Source organism: Trichosurus vulpecula, chromosome 6 (assembly GCF_011100635.1).
Source record: "Trichosurus vulpecula isolate mTriVul1 chromosome 6, mTriVul1.pri, whole genome shotgun sequence".
Taxonomy (NCBI): Eukaryota; Metazoa; Chordata; class Mammalia; order Diprotodontia; family Phalangeridae; genus Trichosurus; species Trichosurus vulpecula.
This window is the reverse complement of record NC_050578.1, coordinates 277,698,851-277,721,015: the sequence shown is the minus strand read 5'-3', so window position 1 is coordinate 277,721,015 and position 22,165 is coordinate 277,698,851. Positions and strand designations below refer to the sequence as shown.

Here is a 22,165-nt window from a genome sequence, read left to right as displayed (position 1 = left end):
TAACGCTCATTCGGTGGAACCTCTGTTGATTGGTTGCGTTGGCCTCAGAGGAACACTTTGTACCTTCCTCAGGCAGAATTTTGATTCTCTGTTTAAACCAATTCCTGTGCATGAATGGGAAGATTTGGCCTCGCCATTATGGGCAGTCCCTTGGCATGAATGTTTGTATCCATACACATCAAGGGGCCTCTCGATTGTGGGTTTTTAACGGTAGAATGCTAACATTAGTGCTTGTTTGAGTACTAACCATAATGAAGTTAAACAGATTCAAGGCCCAAGGCAGATATGCTTTAATAGTTCAAAAAAAGATACTTGGGAGACAACATTTTTTTCTTTTTACCTTTCCAACTGGTTTCTCAGGAAACCAATCTCCTTCCCTTCCTCCCTCCTTTCGAATTGAATATCAATATTTGCTTGTGGTAGCCTCTGGACCATTAACTGTAAAGCATTCTGTCCTGAAGCAAAGGGGCTCTTCTTATTTTCTCCCCCCTCAGTTTGGGGTCTCACAAGTTTAATGACTGTGGCGGTCTCGTACCGCTTTGTGAGCACCCCTAGTAACAGATCACAGTTTTCAGAAAGTTACTTGGTTTTGTTAATTCCCTTGAGTCCATGAAAACCTGGTTTCCTTTGTGTGATGAACACTTTATAACAATAAGTTGCCACAAACTAGAAATAACTTTGAATTCAATTTGTTTTTGTTGCTAATAGGACCACTGACTCAGTTACATTTACTTTTGTTTGGTTGCTTAAAAAAACCAACCCAAACCAGCCAGCACAGTGCCACTCGGTTGGAGGGAGTCAGGCCGAAGCTGCTTTGATCATCTCGGCCCAAACTGACTCTCCTCTACAGATAAGGCTTCCTGGTACTGTATGTGCCCACTAAGTGTCCACATCCCTGAGCTGACCCCGGAGCCTAGATGGCAGCCAAATCACTGCCCAAAGTCCTTCCATACCTGCTTTGGTGCCTCCTTGGGGCAGCTCCATTGTCTCATCTCGACAATCCAAGTCTCTTTGTGTTGCTGGTCCTAAATGTGTGGGGGTTTGTCGCATGATGCAAACACAGATGCCTGGTGCCTGGCCGAGCACCTCGGATGGGGACGTGGCTGTGCTGGGTGGCGCGAAGGGATTTGGAGGGTAATGTACCACTTTAGCTGTATGTGCATGTGTTCTCTGCTGCAGGCTTGGCCATGCGATCGTGCCTAGAGCACTCTGGTTTCCAGGTGACAGACACGATTCACGGTATAGTATATGAGACCTCTGAAGTGGGAGCATTCTCTACGGCTCTAATTTCTTTCTTTTAGTTCTTGGTTTCAAGAAATGCTTTTTAAAAAGAAAGTTGTAACGCTTATTTAAGGAGCACCAGCTCCCTAAGTCTGGGCTGGGTTTGCAGAGCTCGACAGCAGCTGCCAGTCCACATGGTGGGGGGTGGGGGTGGGGGACGCTTGGTCCTCGGGCCAAGGCAAACCAGACCCCTGGTTTCTGTTTCCTCAGTAAAGAATGATGCTTAATCTCCTGGTCCCTGATGGGGACCCTCGCTTATCAGGATCCTGGTGAAGTATTGGAGGTTTGGAGGCTTCCTTCCTCTACACCACTTTGAACATGTAGTAAATCCTGTCTGCCCATGTAAATCCAAGTTGGAGACTTGACTCCCTGGAGCTCCAACCCCCAGGATTTAACATCAGGCCCGCCCCTACCTCCTACCCTCAGATCTTAGGACATGACATTTTCAGTGTCATTAAATGCATTTGAAATTAGATTTCTTAATTGGAGACATTCTGGTGCATCCCTGACGAGGGGTGGAAATCACTAGTCCAGTGTTTTTCCTCTGTCCCTGCTCCTTGTACCAGTTCTTCTGGTACTTTCACCAAAGAAAACTTTCCCTCTGGCATTTTAAGATTCACTGGGACATGACAAGTTTGAAACCCAGTGCACAGCTCCTGTCACCAAAGGAATTCTATTCCCCTGTTTCTGGGAGGGTCCAGGATTCAGTGATGGCCCAAAGGCTAGAAGCCCGGGGATGGAGCCTTTTCTTCTCAGCTCCCCTTAGTAGCCACACACTGTTGGCCTTACTTGGGTTAAAAGGATAATCCAGGCTAAGGAGAGGGACATTGCTTTCCCTACTGCAAATTCCTTTGGTCCTGGAGCTCCGGCTGACCCCTGTACATATATGACTTTAACTTTGCCGGCTCTGGGTTTCGTCTTCTGTGAAATGACCTTTGAGTTCCTATAATCCTGTCCCCTAGGAATCCAGGTGTGGACAGCGTAGGGGCTGTCTGCCTCCCATGAGCTGCTTCTGAAAGGCCAGCCCTAGCTTCAAGCTCCTCTCCTCTTTAGCTCAGCATGGCCAGAATATCAGAGGAAACCACCTCTAGCCACCGCTATGCTGCGAACATTTTATTTCCACAGCTGCAGTAGTATTTATTGATGAGCTGCCTCCCCACAAATGCTCAAATGGATTCCTTCACAAATGAGATTGCCGTTTTTTCTGGCCCATAAGCACCTGAGATCTCATTGGGTGCTGTTATTAAAGACAGTTCTGACAACAAACCCAAGTCCTGTCAGTCCAAGATTTACCCATCTTGAAAATCCATGTGTGTCCCTTGGGTAGAATTTCAAGGTTTCCTCCCAGTTCTTTAACTCTTGTGGGGGAGAAAAGAGCTGGTGGAATTGACTAGCTTGGGGGTGTCTCTCCATCCTCACCAAAGGAGATTTCCTCCTGTCTTTTCTCAGCTCAGCATCTGGCTCTTGCTCCTTGTCCTCCATTTTCCCCCAACATGATTTGGAGAAGTCTTGTCTTCTCTACTGAGGAAACAGGCTGGAGCTGGGTTGCCTTCCTGGTGGTGCTGCTGCATCTCCCATTCGGTGGAGGGGGGGAGGAGGGAGATGAGATTCCTTTGTAAAGGAGCTAATTGTAAAAAGGGATGATGGCCGTAATGAAGAGAAATGGTGTGGCCTTTCAGGCCTTGAGAAAAAGAAGCAATTTGTAACTTTGGATGGAATGACTTTCTTTCAGGAGCACCATTAGGTAAGGCAAAGGGGCTTCTTCCATTGGCAGAGTAACCTTTTAACTGTGTCACCCCCGAGAAGATACAGCTCTTGTTATAACAGTGAGGTAATGACCGTAGCTCTGTTTAGAATTTGTATGCAGGTCAAATCCCGTTACAACACGTTGTAGGCAGCTAGGCACGTAGCTTTTGGTTTAGCTGTCCTCGAGTAGCTTCATTAACACTGGGAGGTTGGAGGGGGCGGTGGTGTGGGCCAGAAGGGAGGGATGGGGGAGGGGGAGGTTACCCACATCTAGCCAGGTGCACACCTGGGTTGACCCCACAGCCTCGCCCGTACAGCCTTAGAGAGAGGCCCGGCATTTCCCCAGCACCTTCCCCTGCCTGCCGTGCCCTCCTGGGCTGCCCAGTGCCAGGCTTTAATGGCTGGGGAAGAGTCATTCCCTACTCTTTAAAAACATCATCTAGCTGGAGGGGAGAGATTTCTTTACGGGACGTTTGGAGTCTGGTTCTAAGGCAGTGGATGATAGCTAACATTTATATTTCTTTAAGGTTTGCAAAATGCTTTATACACATTCTAACTTGACCCTCACAACAACCCTGTGAGGTAGGTGCTATTTTTATCCTGATTTTACAGGTGAGAAAACTGATTCCCAGAGAGGTTATTTGGCTTGTCCAGGGGTAGCATATCTGTTAGTAAGTGTCTGAAGTAGGATTCGAACTCAGGTCTTCCTGACTCCAGCACTCTGTCCAGTGCACCAAGCTGCCTCCCAACAAAGGAGCCAGTGCTTTATCAAAGGACAGAGCTGGAATGTTTACCACACTGAATTCACAGAGCAGGATTGCTTTAGGGTGAGGTCAAGGCTTAGAAATAGATTTTTCCGAACTTGGAGTTGTCATGGCTTTCCTTGTAACGGGATTTGACCTATAGCACCTTTGTTCGAAGGGAGTAAGCATTTCCTGAAATGGCCCCACTTATCCTTGGTCCAGCCACCCAGCTGGGTTCCACTCAGTGCTTAGGAAGGGATGAGTGAGTCTGCGAAGTCGGGCCCGGAGGACCCCTTCCTCACTAGGAGCCTTCATTTTGTTTCCTTGTTGGCACCCTTAGCGCCACATGCTCCCTAAGAATCAGTCTCCCTGCTGCCAGAGGAGCTGGAGAGACTTACCTGGCCTTTGCCATTTCCCAGCGACACCGCTACCTTGGGAGCGGGTGTTTTTGATAAAGCCATGGAACCGGAAGGTGTGCGGCTCAGGAGAAGGTCCAAAACCCCTGGTGCCGTTTTTGAAATTTAGAAAAAAGAGGCTTCCTTTATGGGCTTCTTTGTGTTTGTCAAGCCGTATCTGGGGCGGCGCTCTCTGAATGTTAAGGCAGCCGCCATGACAGCGACCTTGTTGGCTTCCTTCTTTCCCATCCCCTTATTAAACACGGCAGAGCCCGGGGATGATGGGGCAGGGAGGGTGGGGGTGCATTTTAAAAAGCTTCTTTAGAGCCTTCAATGGAATCTTTGTTTAGTAACCTGTTGGTAGGCAGAGAATTTATTCTACAATTTCATCAAGGAAAGTGATAGAAAATATCTCCTACCTAGGAGGGGGGACTTAACCTTTCGGGAGATTTCACTTAAATTCTCACAACCCCATTTGTGATGGAGGAGAAAGGAGATGACTGATTGCTTGGGTAACTGCTTTGAAAAGTCAGTGACCAGATAGGTGAGCAAGGAGTGTTCCTGCCTGTGCATGGGGAAAGCTCGCTTGGGCCTGGTCAGGGCAGATGCCGGGCCAGCTTCCTGCCTCGGCAGTACATTTCAGCTCCAGCACGGTCAGACTTAGCCCATGTCCAGCTCTGCTGTCCTGGGAGGAGGGAAGTGTAGACTTGACACTTGATATGGGTGCCTCACCCTCAAGCCCTTAGAAATTCCAGTTGGAAGATGGAAGTATTCCACTTACTTTCCTCTAGCAGTGAAATTGCTCTTAGGTGCAAGGGTGGCTGTTGAAAGGTGAAGTTGCTATTTGGAGCCATTGTAAGGTGTCGGTGCTTCTTTATGCTGGATTTTGTTGGTGTAGTTTAGGCTGCTGCTGGGCAGATCTGGCCGGAAAGAGGCTAGCTCCTCTAGTTCTGTGATTTGGTTTTGTCTAGTTGTGATGGCTGCAAGTTAAAGTCTGCATTCGTTTTCACTGCCTCACTGGAAGTGTTTGCTTTTTCTCATTCATAGAGATCCTGTAATAAAGAAGGCGCTGGACAAGCCCAGAACGAGAATGCATGCCAAGTGAGTGATCTTGGGAGATGTGGGGTGGGTGAACCCTCCTCAGAGAAGGGCTCTGAGGCTTCTGCTGCTGTTACCCTTCTACCCAGGGGCTAGCTGAAGAGCCCTGCCTTTGACTTGGAGTCAGATTCCAGTGTGGAAGATGCTGGGCCTAAGCTTTTTGGTGGGAGGGAGGAGCCCGGCTCCTAAATGGAGTCATGGGGAGTGTTTGACCTGGTTGAAGGACAGAATGAGTCCATGACTCAGCAGCCAGAGGAGAAGACCAGAGCCATGGGGTAAATTTAAAACCCTGAATCGGGTACAAAAAAAATAACCCTCAGCTAGGATGGAAAGTATTTTGCATGACCATCTGAGTCAGCTGTAGGCCAGGGAAGCCATGAGAGTTGGAGGAAGTGAGAAGGGAACAGCCTCCACTGGGTGCTGCCTTTGACTGCCCTCATCCCCAGTGGGAGGTTCAGGTCTGGGCAAGGCTGTGTGACAAGCTGGAGGGTCTAGAGGTGGGCAGCCAGCTTGGGGAAGAGCCCAGAGTAGGCATCAGCTGGGATGACCGGCCTCAAGGATTGCCAAGCTGTTGGGGAGGAGCCATTAGACTTGTTCTCTGTAGCCCCTGAGGCCGTGAGCATCATTCCACAGCCACGGCTAGTGCCCACTCAAGTCTGGCCCCTCGTGCTTTCCCTTTGAATGCCTCCTTCTGGCCTGAAAGAACAGATGTTGGGGGTAGGGGGCTGCTGTGAGACCCCCAGGCAGAGGCTATTTACTGGAAGACTAGATAGAGGGGGGCTGAGAGTGGAGGGAAAGTAGGCCTTCAGATGATATGGGGACATGAAGCCCACAAGACCTTGGGGCTCGGTGCAGGGCTCGAGCCACCCCCCACCCAAAGGAGAAGTCTGAAGGGTCAGAAGTACATGATCCACAGGTGACCCTCACTCCCCTCCCTGGAGCGGGGTGGGTCAGGCACCAGAGCTCAGCAGGAAGTGCTGCTGGTCATTTCCCAAACAGGGAGCCTAACCGTTCTTTTCTCTGTGTCTGTGCAGGGTGCCGAGGCCATGGTGCTGGAAAGTGTTATGTTCGCCATTCTTGCTGAGCGGTCCCTTGGCCCAAAGCTGTATGGAATCTTTCCCCAAGGCCGCCTGGAGCAGTTCATCCCGGTAAGAGGCCTTCCTTTTCCGTGGGTGCTTTTGCAGTAGGAGCAATTTCCAAAGGGGCTTTTATTGTATGCATTGCTGGATTTAGAAAAGCCCCTCCCATCAGGTAGCTTTGTGAGGGGTGGCCAGGGGATTACACAGCAGCACCTGGCTCCCCCATCCAGTGAGGCTTCCATTGCTTAAGTGAGGATTTTAACAGTTGAAACATCAGAGAGACTTGAGCTGTAGCAGCAGTCAATGGGCATCTTTTGCAAGTGTATCTTTGAACCCTGACTATCCTGCAAAGACAGCCCAGAACAGAGAGGACCTGTATGCAGAGTGTCAAACTGTCCATACCCTGAGCTGTGCTGGATCCCCACACTCCCCTTGGCAAAACTTTGAGCCCCTTATTGGCTCTAGGGGAGCTGGAAGAGTGAGCAGGTTGCCTCTGGGTGGGGGGGCCTCTGTGCCTGGGGTCCAGAGGCCCACCTCCTTGAAAGGTTTCCATCTCTGGAGTACTTTGCCAGCTGTTGGCCCACTCTTAGCCCCCCTGAGCAGCCTCTCAGACTTGTGGCTCCTGAACCTTTCAAGGGGTTGAGAGAAGTGACCTCTCTTCGAGCTTCAATGCAGCTTGTGGGTACCCAAGAAACAAAGATCTGTCGCTGTTGTAGCTGGAGAGAAACCTCCTTCCCAGTCAGTCAACAGGTCCCAAGATGTCCAGGAGTCTCTGGAAAGGAGGACAGTTGTTTCCACAGCTTCAAAATGTCCTCCTTCTCTGCTGATTTTCAGGTGGTGTTCCCCATCCCTCAGCTAACTTCCCCCCACGAGATGCTGCCTGCCCCCTTTTTGAGGCCTCTGGTGTCAACGAGATCTTCCAGGGGACAGACTTATGCCTCTGGCCTTTCTCTTTCAGAGTCGACTAGGGGGAGGGCCTCACTCCCTTCCACTGTCTCCCAGGTTTCCCATCATTAGCACCTGGTTCCTCCTGGTTGGTCCGCATCGAGTCCATCCTTCGGTCATTTGTGGTCGTGATGGCTAGGGTTAGGTGGGAGAGCCAACTCTGCTCCTCCTTCCGTCTCTGCCAGACAAAGGGTCACAGGCCACTGTCTTCATGTCCTGTTCGGGGATGCTGGAATAACCAAGTAATCTTGTGTGGGCAAATGTGGTGGACAGGCCTGATTTCTAACCAGAATGTGATTGGGTCTCTTTGGCTTCCACCTTTTCAAGGGTCATGTGAATTATTGTCATGACCTCCAAGGAGGGCAGCTCCTTTCATAGTTTTGTTTCTGCATAGAACTGTGAGGCTTGTCTGCAAGTTAGCCTGGAATGTTGTTTCTCAGTTTCCTCGTCTGTAAAATGGCGATCATGATAGTGCCTGCCTCCCAGGGTGGTTGTGAGGATCCCATGAGAGAATATTTGGCATGTGGGAGGGCACTTAGTGCTTATTTCATTCCTTCCTTCTTGAAGGGACAGCTGGGCTAAAAACAGTCAGTGTGACAAACGAGCAGTTTTCTTTGACGGAGATTAAGCCTACAGAACAAGTACTTGGAATTTTAGGCTGTGTTCATAAAAACATGTCTTGTCTGGAGCTAGAGACCCTGCCAGACTGTCCTGGCCAGACCATCCCTGGAGCATCATGGTCAGCCAGACCACCCCCATTTGGACCCACAGAAGGTGACTGGCATGGTGCAGAACCCCAGAGAGGCTGTTTGAGGATATCAGGAGTTGAGAGTTGCGTTCAAACAGTTGAGGGGGATCAGAGCTGCTCTGGGTGGGCCCTGAGGATGGTGAGTTGTGCAGATTGTGACATGGTGTTGGGCTAATGGCCTCCAGAAACAGAGGCACCCCCTGAGCAGGGGCCTGCACTGTGTGTGGGGAGAAGGACTGGGCCATCCCCAGAGAAAGCATCTTCTGCTTTGCACGGGGCAGGAGGGAGATGTGACCTTGTCTTCTTTTCCTCTTTCTAGAGCCGTCGGTTAGACACTGAGGAGTTAAGTTTGCCAGATATATCTGCAGAAATAGCTGAGAAAATGGCCACGTTTCACGGAATGAAGATGCCGTTCAATAAAGAACCCAAATGGCTTTTTGGAACCATGGAAAAGTAAGTGGTCGGACTGGCCTGGCCGGTGTTGCGTCATTCGTAAGCGATGCCTAAGTTTGTCTGCCGCTTCCTTGAAGTGGTCAGTGGCAGTATTGTAGTTTGCTAGATTCCGCCTCCTCTGACGTGAGACATGGCAAAGCCCGGTCCTGCCCTCTCTGGGCCCCTCCCACTTGTAAGTTGTGAGAAATGCCATTGAACAGGCTGACAGGGTAGGCCCCCAAGGCTCCCCAGGCATCCCTGGCTTGGATTGGATGGTGGAGGGTTCTTCCTAAGAACGTAGGATTGCGTTTAGGAGCTTGACCAGGTTCAGCAGACTGTCTGTAGAAGAAGCGCAAGGGGCTAAAATCAATTGTCTAAGCTTCCTTTTTCTTTTTTTCACAAAGATATTTAAATCAAGTTCTGAGAATTAAATTTACCAGAGAATCCAGAGTTAAAAAACTAAACAAACTCCTCAGTTATAATCTGCCTTTGGAAATGGGAAATCTAAGGTGAGTTTTCCTTTTCTTTTTTGATCCTATGAATTAGTCTGTCTAAAAGATTACGTTTTCTCACTGTCACCATAGCCATCTCCTAATTGACCAAAAAATGTAAGATCCCATTGTTTGCTTTGGAGAAGGCCCTGGGCTCCGGCAGGAGAACACAAGGCTGCCTCGGGAGCACCTTCAGGGTCAAATGGCGTCCAATCTGAACATCTGGTGGGGCACAGAAGGCACGTCCTCAGCACTGTGATGGAGGAGAACCCAGTGCAGGGTAAGGAGGTGAGGTCTGCTCCTCTGGCCCCAAGACTCTGCTGAGTCTTCCAAGAGAGATCTGCGACCGTGCAAAAGAGTTTGGCTTCACCATTCATGCCGCAAATACCAAGGAAAGGAACAGCATCTCTTGACCAGGTTTCGCCACACACGTGGATGGACACTCTTTACAGCTTCTCTGGCAGTGTGCGGGACAGGCAGTACCAGTGGGCAGTGAACTGGGCTCAGGGCTGAACAGAGAAGACGAGGCAGCTGGATTGTATGACGGCAAGATGAGAAGGTCACTTTTCAAGAGGGAAAGAGGGCAGGAGGAGGAGAGGCAGAGTGCTCCATTGTTACGGCACCATCGCCATGTTAAGAGACAAGAAAGAGGGCATCCACTCCATGGCCAACTTTCGGGAGGGCCTAAATGAATTTTCTGCATCATTGGATGAAACTCGTACATTAATAAGATCACAGACACCAGAACATGCTGGTCATCTACAATTCACGTAGTGGGATACTGACCTGGTATCTTAGGGAGTAAAGGGGAGCACCAGAGAGGCGTCCTCCAAAGGCTTCCAGGGCTGATGCATGTAGCCAGGGCAGTGCTCAGGGAGGGGTTGCCTGGGGACAGCTGTCAGAGTCCCATCTCCAGACGTCACGAGATACCTTTTCTCTAAGATGTCGAAGAAGTCTCAGATGCTTTCTAGAGAAGGTCAATTTTAGGAGCCAGCCAAATGATGGAAGAGAAATTTGTGGGCCAGGGAAACTGGAGGTGCTGCACCCAAGGGCTGGGCCTCCCTTACCCAGGCCTGCTTTCCTCCCCTCTTGGCCCAGGGCTTGGTGGTGCTTGCTGGTGGGGGAGGAGGAGAAGGAGCCCAGACAAGGGCTCTTCCAGCCCCTTGCACTTGCCCTTCCTGCCTTGGCCTCCAGCTTCTGAAGCATGTTCAGTGCCTGTTCACTGAATATGTGTGTGAGATACTGAAAAGCACCTCCTTTTCTAGGTCTTTGCTGGAATCAACAACGTCGCCAGTGGTGTTTTGCCATAATGACTGCCAAGAAGGTAGGAGGGGGAGTTTCCCTGTCCAATGGCTGCCTCTCGGGGTGGTCACCTTAGGCGCAGGGTGGGTGGGTGTGATCTCCTCTACCTGCTTCGCCTTTCAGGGGACTGACTAACCCTAACTTGATAGAAAACCACGCCAACGCACTTAAAACCTAAGGAACTCTTGAATCCTACCCAAATAGACAGTAAAGGCAGCTGGGGGGGCACGACAGAGCACTGGGCCTTAGAAACACCCGGGTTCAAATCCAGCCTCCACACTCACTAGCTGTGTGACCTTGGGCCAGTCACTTCACTCGCCCCTCGCTAGAAGGGTTGTGAAGATCAAATGAGACTCTTCCTTGTGGAGTGCTTAGCACGGCACCTGGCACATAGTAGGTGCTTAATACACGTTGGATCCCTTCCTCCAGTAACCCTGCTACGGAATGTACTGGTTCCATGGTACCGTTGGTCCTTGTGATTGCCATGAGCGCCCCACGTCTCGGGACCATCAGTGCCAAACATTGAGTCCAACAGTCTTCAATTAAATACGCCCCCAATTGGCAGCCACACGTTGGTTACTGGGTAAGGCTTGGCAATGATGTCAGACCAGAAGTGGGCCAGATGGAACAGAGGGACTCTAGAGTGAAGACATTTGTGGGCCGCTATCAGGGCATCCCAGTGGAAGGGACTCCAGCGACTGCCCCTGGGTCCCAGGAGGGTGTACTAGAGTAGCAAGCTGCCTCCTCATTTCCCCAAGGAGGAGACCTGTGGGTGCATGCTGGGTTGCACCTTCACCAAGAGGTCACACTCCTTAATAGAAGGTCTGTGGGTCCAACTCTCTTGTAGGGAACATCCTCCTTCTGGAAGGTGAGGAGAACTGGGGAAAACAGAAGCTGATGCTCATCGACTTTGAATACAGCAGTTATAATTACAGGTAATGTGTCCGGCGGGCCTTGTAGCTGCCGCGTGGTCTGCTTACTGTTTGTTTTGAGATTCCTCTCGTGGGTAAATCAGGAAGCCAGAACTGCTTCTTCGGGCAGAGAGTTGTTAATTCACATCACCTAGGGAGCCTGGCGAGGAAGGGTGCGGAAGGAAAAGCTGTTGGCATTGACCAGCCTTCATTTTTGTGAAATTAAAAAAGAATTTTAAAGATAATGGGACAAAGGAGAGGAGATTGAAAACTAGTGTTTGAGCCTAAGAGTGAATGGTCATTTCTGGGGAAAGGGGGAGGGATTCATTTTTCAACAAAAACAGGTCTAAGAGAAGTTGACAGTTTCTTGGGGAGGGGGAGTCATGACTTCAAGGAAATGGAGACAAAATTGGTGAATTTAGTTATGTAAAAAGGAAGAATGCACAACAAAAAACAGTGAACCCAAAATAAGAAGGAAAGATAATGAAGGGGAAGATATTTACAGCAAACATAATAAATCAGAAATCCAAAATTCCAGGAACTGACACAAATTTTATAAGGGTCATTGTCTAATAGATAAGTGGTCAGACGGTATGAACAGCATTCCTTAAAATAAGCGTAAATTGTTAGTAACTATTTTAAAAAGTTACACGTTATTTTGTGAAATAAAAGAACTCTTGAACACCATCTACCTGGATAATTGGTAAAAATAGTAATAAAAAAAGGCTAAAGTTGAATGCTTAGTGAATACGCTGCGCTGATTCCCAGCTCGGAGCAGCCTTTTTAGAAGCAATCCGGAATCCTGAGAGCTGGAGAAAAGCATTCCTACTCTTTGATCAGATGATCCCACAGTATCCGTAAGGATGTTCATTTTTTTTCCCCATAAGTTACTTTTTTTTCTAGTTCCATGTAAAGATAGTTTTCAACATTACTTTTTTATGAGATTTTGAGTTCTGTATATGCATCCCTATTCCTAAGCACGAAACGCGGAAGAGTGGTGGACTGAGTGGTAATAGAGAAACAAAACAATCATCTGGCTCTCTTAAGGAGTGACTGCTGTGCACTGTTAACACCAGATGGTGCCACATGGAGGAGGAATTTGTAGAGAGCTTAGCTGATATGCTCTTGAGTGCAGAAATCACTGCCACTGTTGATTTTGTTCACTCAGGTCTGACTCTCTGTGACCCCATTTGGGGTGTTCTTGGCAGAGGTACTGGAGTGGTTCACTGTTTCCTTCTCCAGCTCATTTTACATATGAGGAAACTGAGGCAAACAGGGTGAAGTGACCTGCCACAGTAAGCATCTGAGGCCAGATCTGAACTCGAGTCTTCTTGACTCCAGGCCTGGCGCTCTATCCACTGCACCACCAAACATAAAAGTTGGAGGATTTTTGTGGTCCGTGTTCCCCACCAGCCCTTATCCTGCACCGCAGGGAGTCAGGATCGGTGCCCCCTCTCACCTGCTATTTACTGCTGGGTGACCTTGGGCCAGCTCCTCAGCCCTGGGCCTCAGTTTCCTTGTCTGTAAAATGAGAGGGTTGTCCTCTAGGTCTGGGGTCTTGTAACCCAAATGAACTCTGGGCCAGCAAGATGATGGGTATGGATCACATCCTGAGCATGGTAATTGATTTTCCTATTGTAGAGGCTTTGACATCGGCAATCACTTCTGCGAGTGGATGTATGACTACACTTATGAAAAGTACCCTTTCTTCAGAGCCGACACCTTGAAGTACCCCACCAAGAAACAGCAGGTACGTCCGCATCTCGGGTGGCTTTGCCAGTTGGGGTTGGTCCCCTCAGCTGTAAGCAGACAGACAACGTTTCCCTGAAGAATCTTGCATGAGGTAGCTTTGGGAGGGGGCCGAATACAGGAGAGTGTCTCAGAAGGCATATTGCCCCACTTCGGGACCCAGCGAGGGGCTTTTGGAGAGAATGTGTGTTGTAAGGAGCCTGACTTTTCTGTGGTTAGGAGAGAACTCAGATACTTGGGTGCAGAGAGAAAAGCAAAGAGAAGGGGTTTCCTTGGTAATCCTATGATTATGATTAATTCTGGAAAGGAGCCTGAGGCCCTCTGGGCCCATCACGCATGGCCCACCTCCAGGAGGGACTTTCTGCTCATCCCATACATTCCATGCAAAGAAGTCCCATGAGGGCCCTTTGTTGGGCCTGCCTGCCTTCCCGTGTGGGAACTAGACAGGTCAAAGGCGCAGGGACACCCAGTGGGCACTCAGTGAATGCCTGAGATTCCAAAATGAGACCGAGGGAAGACAAAGGGTTCAAGTAAACTGTGGTCTGAAGGGAGCCAGTGGTGTGGAAGCCTGCTAGCCAAGAGGGAGGGAGCCCCAGACTGGGGGCCGGGCCAAGGGCGCCTCTTCTCCTCTTTCTTGGCGTCATCCCTCCCTCCCTCCTCTCCTCACCAGGACTGGCCCTTTGGGTGTGCTCTGGACGCCGGCCTGTTCTGTCTGCTGTAGACTGCCCCTGTGGCCCTCCTTTCACCTTCTCATCTTCTCTGTCCTCCTACAAACTGGAGCTCCCCCATCTCAAAAGACTCGCAGGCCTGCCAGCCCCGGGGCTCTCTTCTATGGGGGTGTGTGTCATTGTGTCCATCTGCCTCTGCTCACCCTTTTGTCAGCTGGCTTGCAGACAGGCATAGGCATCTTGTGGGTGCTCTGGACATTCTCTTGCATGATAACTTCATCTGTCCTGGGGGCTCCTGGGGCGTATCTCCAGCCCCAAATTGTGCCTTTTGGACATTGTAGCTGGCCCGCCATCTTAGACGTGTCTGAAACAGAACTCCTTTTCTTTCCTCACCTCCCAAACCCAGGCTCTGGCGAGGGGTGACAGACAGCCACCTTGCAGTGCCAGGAAAAAACAGGCAAGGCCCCCAGCACACTGGATGGGCCCCTGATGAACTGAGGGGAGCTTAGGGACTAGAGGGTCTCAGAATGGGCAGACGCAGAGGTTGTAACCTGGAGAATATTTGTATGTGTTTGTTTGTGTAGATACTGAACCGCCCCTTCCCCCTTCCCTTCCCTGAGGGTCAGACCTGCTTCACTTATGTGCTTGTACCCCCAGGGCCTAGCATGGTGGCTGGTGTATAGTAGACCCTTTAAGCGTTGCAGGTTTGCCCACCTGCAGACCAAATTCGTGCCTGGGCACACAAAAGCATGGAGGCCCCTGGATCCAGGGGTGCATCATCCTTCCTGCCACCTGCTGTAGGGGGCCCTGGCACCGATCAAGGTGTGGGCTAGTCCAGCTTTACGTTTTCAAGTGGGAAAAGCTTGTAAGAAATAGCTTTGGAATTCATCAGACCCATCAGGATTCCTTGGAGCCTTGGCTTGTATTTCTAGGTTTGCATCCTTGCCTCAGTGGCCCTGGGGTGGGACTCGTGGAGTGGCCTGAGCCCAGACACACTGGCCAGTGGTCTCGGAAGTCTGGCCATAGCTCTGGGAGCTGGAGACCATCTTCCTTCACAAAGACTTCATGGCCAGTTTACTTTAAATAGCCTTTTGTCGTTTAAGTTGTGTCAGACTCTTCGTGACCCTGTGGACCATAGCACTCCAGGCCGTTCTGTCCTGCACCATCTTTCAGAGTCTGTCCAAGCACACGTTGGTCGTTCTATGTCCCTTTCTATCCGTCTTGTCCTCTGCCATCCCCTTTCCTTTTGCCTTCAGTCTTTCCCAACATCAGGGTCTTTTCCGATGAGTCTCATCTTTTCATCATGTGGCCACAGTGTTTAAGCTTCAGCTTCAGTATTTGTCCTTTCAGTGAATAGCCTCAGTTAATTTAAGTGTTGACTGCTTTGACCTCCTCGCTGTCCAACACTCTTCAAAGTCTTCTCCAGCACCACAATTCAAAGCATTGACTCTGCTGCATTCAGCTTTTCTTATGGTACGACTCTCAACAGCCGTACGTGGATACTTAAAAAACCATAGCTCTGACTGTGGACCTTTTTAGTGTCCGGCTTTGCCAGAGCTGTCCTTCCGAGGAGCAGGCATCTTTTCATTTATGGTTGCAGTCTCCATCTGCATGGTCTGCAAGCCCAGGAATATCAGATCTGACGCTGCTCCCATTTCTTCTCCCTCTCTTTGCCAGGAGCTGATGGGACTTAGCTCCAGTACTGTGTGCAAAGTGTTTCTTAACATGCAAGAATGTGTGGGTTTGTCCTCCCGGCTCCCTTGGAGCTTGGAACCGCTGAGCTGAAACACGATCCTCCTAGAGTCGTGGTTGTAGCCAAGCCTGCCGGAGAGGCTGTGGTCGTTGAGCAGCTTCTGGTCAGTTCTGAGACGTCCCTTGGATGACCCTGGCATGTTCTCCAGCCTGTTGGCCCTCCCGACACCGCTCCTGCAGCTCTCTGGGCAGTGCCACTCCCTCCCTTCGTTTAGGGGGCACTTCTGCTTCTCCCACTGTCAGAGACTGTTGGAGCACACTCGGACGTAGCCTCTGTTGTATTCTCCCTGTCCATCGTTTTCTGCATTTCCGTGTGCGACTTTCTCTTCACATTCTCAGGTCTTCTTAGTTTCTCTGAATGTCATTTGAGGAAATTTCCCAGGATCCCTGCTACGGTTTCTCTGTTCTGTCTCCGTGGCTTCTGGTCCCTTGAGCTGCGTCATTGTTGCCTGGTGTTTTGTCTCCCCACTCTGCTTTGGCACCTGCTCTGTGCCAGTCCCTGCCCTCGAGAAGCTCCCATCCTGATAGGACAGACAGTAGTTAGGTGTCAGCCACCTTAGCGGGCTTTCCTGAGGGGCGTTTTCTTTTCCTTCTTTGTTTTTAAGAATCCCTTCAGCCCTCTCACTCAGATGTCTTGGCTTAGTCTCATCTGATAATGATTGGAAGTTGTAGTGACCTTGTGACAGAAGTCGCAGCTGGCGACAGCAGGTGCTCCTGGCCTCTAGCTCCACAATGCACAAATTCACTCGTTCTGTTTGTGACTGATCTTTCCCCCCCCCCCTGCCCCTTTTTTCAGCTTCATTTTATTTCTAACTACTTGGCTGCCTTCCAAACTGGATTTGAAAACCTCAGCAACGAAGAAAAGTCCAGGATGAAGGAAGAAATGTTGGTGGAGATCAACAGGTGACTTGTCCTCGTTGGCGTCTGGTGTGTGTGTCTCTCTGAGGGGTGCTCCCAGGGCCTCAGGTTTGCACAGGTGGATGTGATTGGCCAGGGCAGGGTCACATCTTCTGCCCCATTTAATGACAGAGCCAGCCGCTGGCAGACTTGAGTCAAGGGCCTGGCTGACTCTTGGGTATCCGGCAAGACTGTCTTCATAGAAAACACCTTAAACATCTTGCTTGAATCTTTACTTTGGGCATCTTCTGGCCCATGAGTCTGTGTCAGAATGTTCCCTGCAGTGGGACCTTCGAGGTAACTGAGCATTCTACAGGATGTTCCCTAAAGAACTCGGGTCTGCTGGGAAAAGGCTGCTCAGTAGAGAGGATTAGGTGGCTCTCTTGGACCAAAGGGGAATACTCCAAGAGCCACCAGGGGCCTCTGACTGCATGTCTGTGATCCTGCCCTGGTCCCAAGCTCGTTGACTTCGTCTCAGCCTCTCTCCCCACGTGGAAGCACCATTGATTTCCCAGGTTGGCAGAGGGACTAGGAATGGGCCAGAAATCAGACAGAGGGGCCCTGAGGAGATGAAGCACAGGGGTGTGGGAGGGAAGAAGGACAGATCTGAGGAAGCTCGATTGTGGGCTGAAGGAATTCCCAGAAGAAATGGGCGGGAAAATGTTCTCAGCAACTTGTTTTCATTATAAATGCAACCCTCAACAAAAGTACTTGGATAACCATACATAATAAGAGGAGGGGCTCCCTGGCCTGCTTCACCTCTGTCCACTGTGGCTCTCTTCTTGGCAGCCCAGGGGTGGGGAACCTGTGGCCTTCCAGGTCCTCAGGTGTGGCCTTTTTATGAAGGGTTTGTTCTGTGCAGTTTAGAATCTAAACCAACCTGCTAGTCCATAAGCGTATCTCCTAGTGCAGAGAACGGGCGGCAGTGCATCCTCCTCTTTCTCGTCTCAAGAGAGAGAATAAGAAAACTTAGCAGCTCCCCCGGGAGCACCCTGACCGCCCCTTTAGTCCTCCTTCTCAGGGAGTGTGACAAGTTCATCTAGAGTCCTGAAATCACTTTCACAATCACAGACGTTTAATTTTTGCAAATTCAGCTTCACCCACTGGGCAAAAACAAAACCAAACACCACATCCAGGAAGGAGAGAGCAGCAACAACTTAGTAGAGCAAGCAGATGCCCTGGGGTGGGTGTGAAGGGAGAGGCACCCCTGCCCTCCTGCTCTGTTCTCCAGCAGGCAGGTGGGACAGAGTGGCTCCTCCAGGCCTCAGAGACAGTCTTTCTCTCAAGGTTACAGACCCACCTGGCCAGCCAGCTTCCCTAGCCTTCTGTCCTTGATGGACGATTTTGGTTAGACCATTTTCACCTGGCATGCTGACCCCAGAGCCTTATGCCCACAAAAAGATGTGACTCCCCAAGACTGTGAGAGAAAGCGAGGGTAAGGAGAGACAGCAGTAAAGAGCGTGTGTGCCTTTGTTTCAAAGCCTGCCTCACCCCTCCCAAGTTTTTCCTCTGGCCCTGTAGATCACCTTCAGGAACCCTGCAGGGTGGGGGGTATGCCCCCCCCCCCCAGCACCTGCTGCTTTAATCGGCTAGGGTCCGGGTATCTGTTTGAATCAGGCATGAATCAGACCAGTATTTTAAAGCACAGATGTGATTCTGGTGTGGATTTGCCCTTCCGGAAGGGCTGGGAAGCCCTAACCAGACCTTTGGACACGGCTTGTGACTGACACCCTGTTCTAGAACGTGTCTCTCATGATATTTTCTTGTTTCTGATTTACCTTTACAGGTTTGCCTTGGCCTCCCATTTCTTCTGGGGACTTTGGTCAATTGTACAAGCCAAAATTTCATCTATTGAGTTTGGGTACATGGTATGTGTCATATCATTTTCTCCTCTGTTCTCACCTGCCCTTCACCCCTTGGAGAAGTTATGGAGGGAGCAGTTGGGCATTTAAAGGCGGTGACTCCCTCTCTCATAGCAGGGTGACCCAGAGGAGGCTGGCCCTTCTTCAGGAGCCTAGTGGTCAGCACGAGCTGTCCCATAGCTGTCCAGGGTGCCGGAAGGGCTGCTGTGGCCAGACTCAGATGGGGCACGCTTGACTGTCCCCACTCTGCCTTGGCTTGGCGATCTCCCTTCAGTGGGGAGATACAGGGGGCACATGCTCATCTTTGGGACATCGTGTTAGAAAGTTCTCTGTTAACTGCCCTCACGATCACAGTCACGGCAGTGGACACGGACCCTGGAGCTCTCCTTTCTTGCCTCTCTCTCTGTGAACGAGAGAGGAAAGCCCCCCACTGCAGGGCTCCGGTCCCTGAGGCCTGCCTGTTCTCTTTCCCTTAGGACTACGCACTAACCAGGTTTGATGCCTATTTTGACCAGAAGAGGAAACTGGGCGTGTGAACCTTGGAGCCACTTGAAGCAGGGGGTCCCTGCACTGTTTGTATGAAGAGAGCAGCTGGGCGGGATTTCTCCTCTGTGCTTGACTCGTGCACCTGCAGCCAAGGAGGCTTGGCCGCCTCCCTTGAGAACCCCGATGTGTGTGAGACTACAGAGACTATTAAAGTTGAGTGACGTTGATTTCCCATCTCGTTGACGATTTCCCTAGGAGTCTTTGACATGAGATGGGGAAGCAAACCAGATTGAGTGAGTCGAGTGTCTCATCATCTTTTACTCCTCCTTCCGGCAGGTGGGGAGCTTTTCCCCCACACACACCAAGAGCAAGCAGCGTTCGGGGCAGGGGGGCTGTTTTTTATTGTTTCATGGTTATGTATTTTTTTAAACGGGCTGGTAAAGGTTGTGGCCAGGATGTTTGGCGGTAGCCGTATATTGTAGACACTACTAGCTTGCAGAAGGAACCAGGAGCTGCCCACGGCATCACTTCTTGGAGGGCACGCTGTGTACACCTGCAGCTCTAGGACACTACTGTTCCAACCCTTGGGTCCAAAACACCAGCGCTCAAGAAAGCACATCAACAGCTCACGCTGTAGCTTCCTTGTGACTGGTGAACTTGCTTTATTATCCAGAGGTATCTTATTGTAACTGGAAAGAACCCTCCCCACTCTGGCGGGGCTGCCAGTGGGGAGGGGCAGTTTACATGTGCTTCCACCAGCTGATGGGGCCCTAGGCCTCCCCCTAGTCTAGAGCCTCCTGTGTGGTGGGGAAGGGAGCGAGAGCACTTGGTCTTCCTCCTCCTCCCACCATTTGTGGGGTGGGAAGGGAATCCTCGTGAAGGTTGAGAAGCCCCAGCTACTGCCCCCACTTCTCCCTCCTGGCACCCCACTAGTACCATGATTGGGGTGACCAGTGGAGCTGTGCTCAGAAATGGGGGCCCCAGAAGAATCGCTGTGAAATGTCCATAGGTATTAAACGACCCTTTGGGCTAAGCCTGGAGCTCTTTTTGACTCTGAACTTGTATTTGAGTTTTGTGTGCAAACATTTCAGCCACCACACAGATTGTACTATACTGAAAATAAAAGTTATAAAATCAGACCTTGCTGTTGTGGGGTTTTCATCACGCTGCCTCGTGTTGTTAACCTCAGTGTTTTGGTTTTGGTTTGGTGTTTTTGTATGAGGGATAGCTCTTGGGAAGGAGAGGGAGAAGACTGGGGAAATCCAGGTGATGCAGAAAACAAAAGCTATAAATACCTTTTTTAACTAATGTCATTGCTTGCTGAAACCAGCCTCTATGTGGAGGGTGGTCTGCTCGTTAGCCCACCACTTGGAGCGCTCAAGTCTTATCACCTCTGTGGTCCAGATGACGATTCTGCCCTTGGCCAGGCTTGGCCGTCCTGCTGTGAACCCAAAATCTATTTGGGAGTTGGCCCCGTGGGAAAGTTCTCTGGCTGAGAGCAAGTCCCCAAGAGATAGAAACAGGCAAGTTTCAAAAGAAGAAATGCAAACTATAAACTACCCTATGAAAAAATGCTTCGTCTCCCTAATAAGAATTACAACTCTGGAGTTTAGCTCGCACCCGTCAGACTGGGCAGGACAGGTGGTTGCACTCATGCACCTTGGGACTGGACAAGAAAAGCCACTGGGCTTTGTACCCAGCAATCCCAGGAGCAGGCGCACTGCAGAGATCAAAGAAGTGTATGGCAGAACTTGGGGGAGGGGATGGGTGGACAAATTGGGGCACATGAATGGATGGAATGGGATCTCGCCCCTAATGCCTTCAGAAGTGAGGAAGATGAAGAAATGTGAGCGGAGCCAGAATGAGGAAGATAAAGATGAAGACGTGCACCCGCCCACACTGGTCAATAGGGGGGCTGTCTCCACTCCAGGCAGAAGGAAGGTGGGCTGAGGATTTGGCTTAGTTTGCTGTTGGGCCACAGCTGTACGTGACCTCTGCCCCCAAGCCTGTGCCCTCATGGAGAAAGGCTGGTTCAGTGAGAAATCAGCATTGACCTTCAATTCAGAGGGTGTCATTTCAAAATGTGGTTTGGTCACATCATAGCTGTGTGATCTTGGAGGGTTCCTTCTGCTCTCAGGGATGATTTCCCCATCCGTTAAGTCTGAAAGGGACCTTTGTGGGCAGCCGATGTAGCCCATACCTAGAAATGAGCCCCCTTAACATGGGCAGCCAGGTGGGGCAGTGCGTAGAGCATTTGCTGGACTTGGGGAGCCCTGTAAGAAGACTTCCATTCAAATCTCAGCTCTCTGACCCTTGGTCATTTCACCATTCTGCCTCAGTTTCCTCATCTGTAAAACCCTTTGGTAGCCTTGAGGTGCTATGTAACTGCTAGCCACTGGTGTTTTTACTACAATTACTATTATCTCCGTCAAGTGGTCACCCAGACTTGGAGAGGGAGAGCCCCTGGCAGCCCAGGAAACATCCTAGTTTGGGGCCATGCAAGGGCTCTGAAAACAGTTCTCATGTGCCCCCCAAGCCTCTTCCCCACATTAGATAAGCCCAGTTCCTTCAATGGATCCTCCCTAGGCACAGAGTCAAGGACCCTTCCTGGCCTGGGTGCCTTCCTTTGTTGATACGTATTGAGCTTCCGAACTGCAGCCTGCTGCTCACCTACCCACTCTTCTCTCATCTCAAATTTATGAAGTGGACCTGGAAGATGACATTGTCCCCTAGCGAATTTAATCTCAGATTCGGCTGAATTGGATTCAGACTGGTGAGATCTTTTTAGATCCTGACTCTTCCAGGCTGTTAGTGATTGTCCCCTCACCCCCAGCTCGGTGTCACCAATGGGGCTGATCTCAAGATCATCCTTAGGATCCCTGGGAAGGGAGCTTGGCTACAGCATCTCGCACTGGGGAGTGACAATGAAGCGTATCAATAAAACATTCAGACAAGGGAGGTTTCTCGGGCTGCAGCCCAGCCAGAGAGCTCATCTCCTTCGGTCACAAGCCCTCCTGTGTGCTCTTCTCCCCCAGGCCTGGAACGCTGGGCCAGCCTAGCAGGCTTGAGGCCTGCCAGAGCCAGGAGCAAGGCCAAGGCCAAGTCTGCAGCACAGTTCCGAGGCCTGGCCACAAAAGGGGCTTTGTCCCCCCACCCCGACCCCGAGCTGTCAGGAAGGATCCTTTGCAGCCTGGGCGCTGGCTGAGAAGGTGGCTCCTCGCCCCACTCCCAGAGGAACAGGCAGGGGCAGGAGCCAGAGAGCTGCTGAATCCTCCATCTCCTGGCCTAACAGGCCTCTAGCTGCCGATGGCCAGTGCCCCGCTCCTTGGGGGATCCAATAACTTCCCATCATAACCCTTCATTGTACAAGAATTGCTCAACCTGTTTTTACAAAGCGAGAAACTGAGGCTTGGAGGGGCAAAGGGACTATTTCAGGGTCTCATAGCTAACGAAGTGTCGGGATTCGAATACAGGTCTCAGGATTCCAAGCTCAGGGCTCCTTCCCCTCCCCTGTGCCATAGCACCTAGCAAGCCAACAGGCTTAGAACCTCTAGAATTCAGAAGCAGCTTAGTTCTAATA

At 50.6% G+C, this 22,165-nt stretch overlaps 1 protein-coding gene and 1 long non-coding RNA gene across 4 annotated transcripts in view; both read left to right on the top strand.

Moving 5' to 3' along the window:
- The window catches only part of CHKA (choline kinase alpha), a 40,227-nt gene extending 20,503 nt beyond the window's left edge, over positions 1–19,724 (top strand). For 2 of the 3 annotated variants that reach the window (XM_036763362.1, XM_036763364.1), the window contains 10 exons: positions 5,213–5,266; positions 6,298–6,411; positions 8,355–8,488; positions 8,872–8,976; positions 10,224–10,282; positions 11,108–11,195; positions 12,813–12,921; positions 16,137–16,243; positions 18,024–18,105; positions 18,576–19,724. In XM_036763362.1, the coding sequence (XP_036619257.1) occupies positions 5,213–5,266; positions 6,298–6,411; positions 8,355–8,488; positions 8,872–8,976; positions 10,224–10,282; positions 11,108–11,195; positions 12,813–12,921; positions 16,137–16,243; positions 18,024–18,105; positions 18,576–18,635 (912 nt within the window). In that variant the 3' untranslated portion in view covers positions 18,636–19,724. Of the gene's footprint in view, positions 1–5,212; positions 5,267–6,297; positions 6,412–8,354; positions 8,489–8,871; positions 8,977–10,223; positions 10,283–11,107; positions 11,196–12,812; positions 12,922–15,265; positions 15,413–16,136; positions 16,244–18,023; positions 18,106–18,575 lie in introns of those variants that run through there. The other variant, XM_036763363.1, reaches the window with a different exon arrangement.
- Positions 3–3,594, top strand: LOC118853345. Its single transcript, XR_005010673.1, has 3 exons — positions 3–1,239; positions 3,014–3,112; positions 3,555–3,594. It is a non-coding gene; the product is annotated as an uncharacterized LOC118853345 (long non-coding RNA).
- Positions 19,725–22,165: the final 2,441 nt, after the last annotated feature.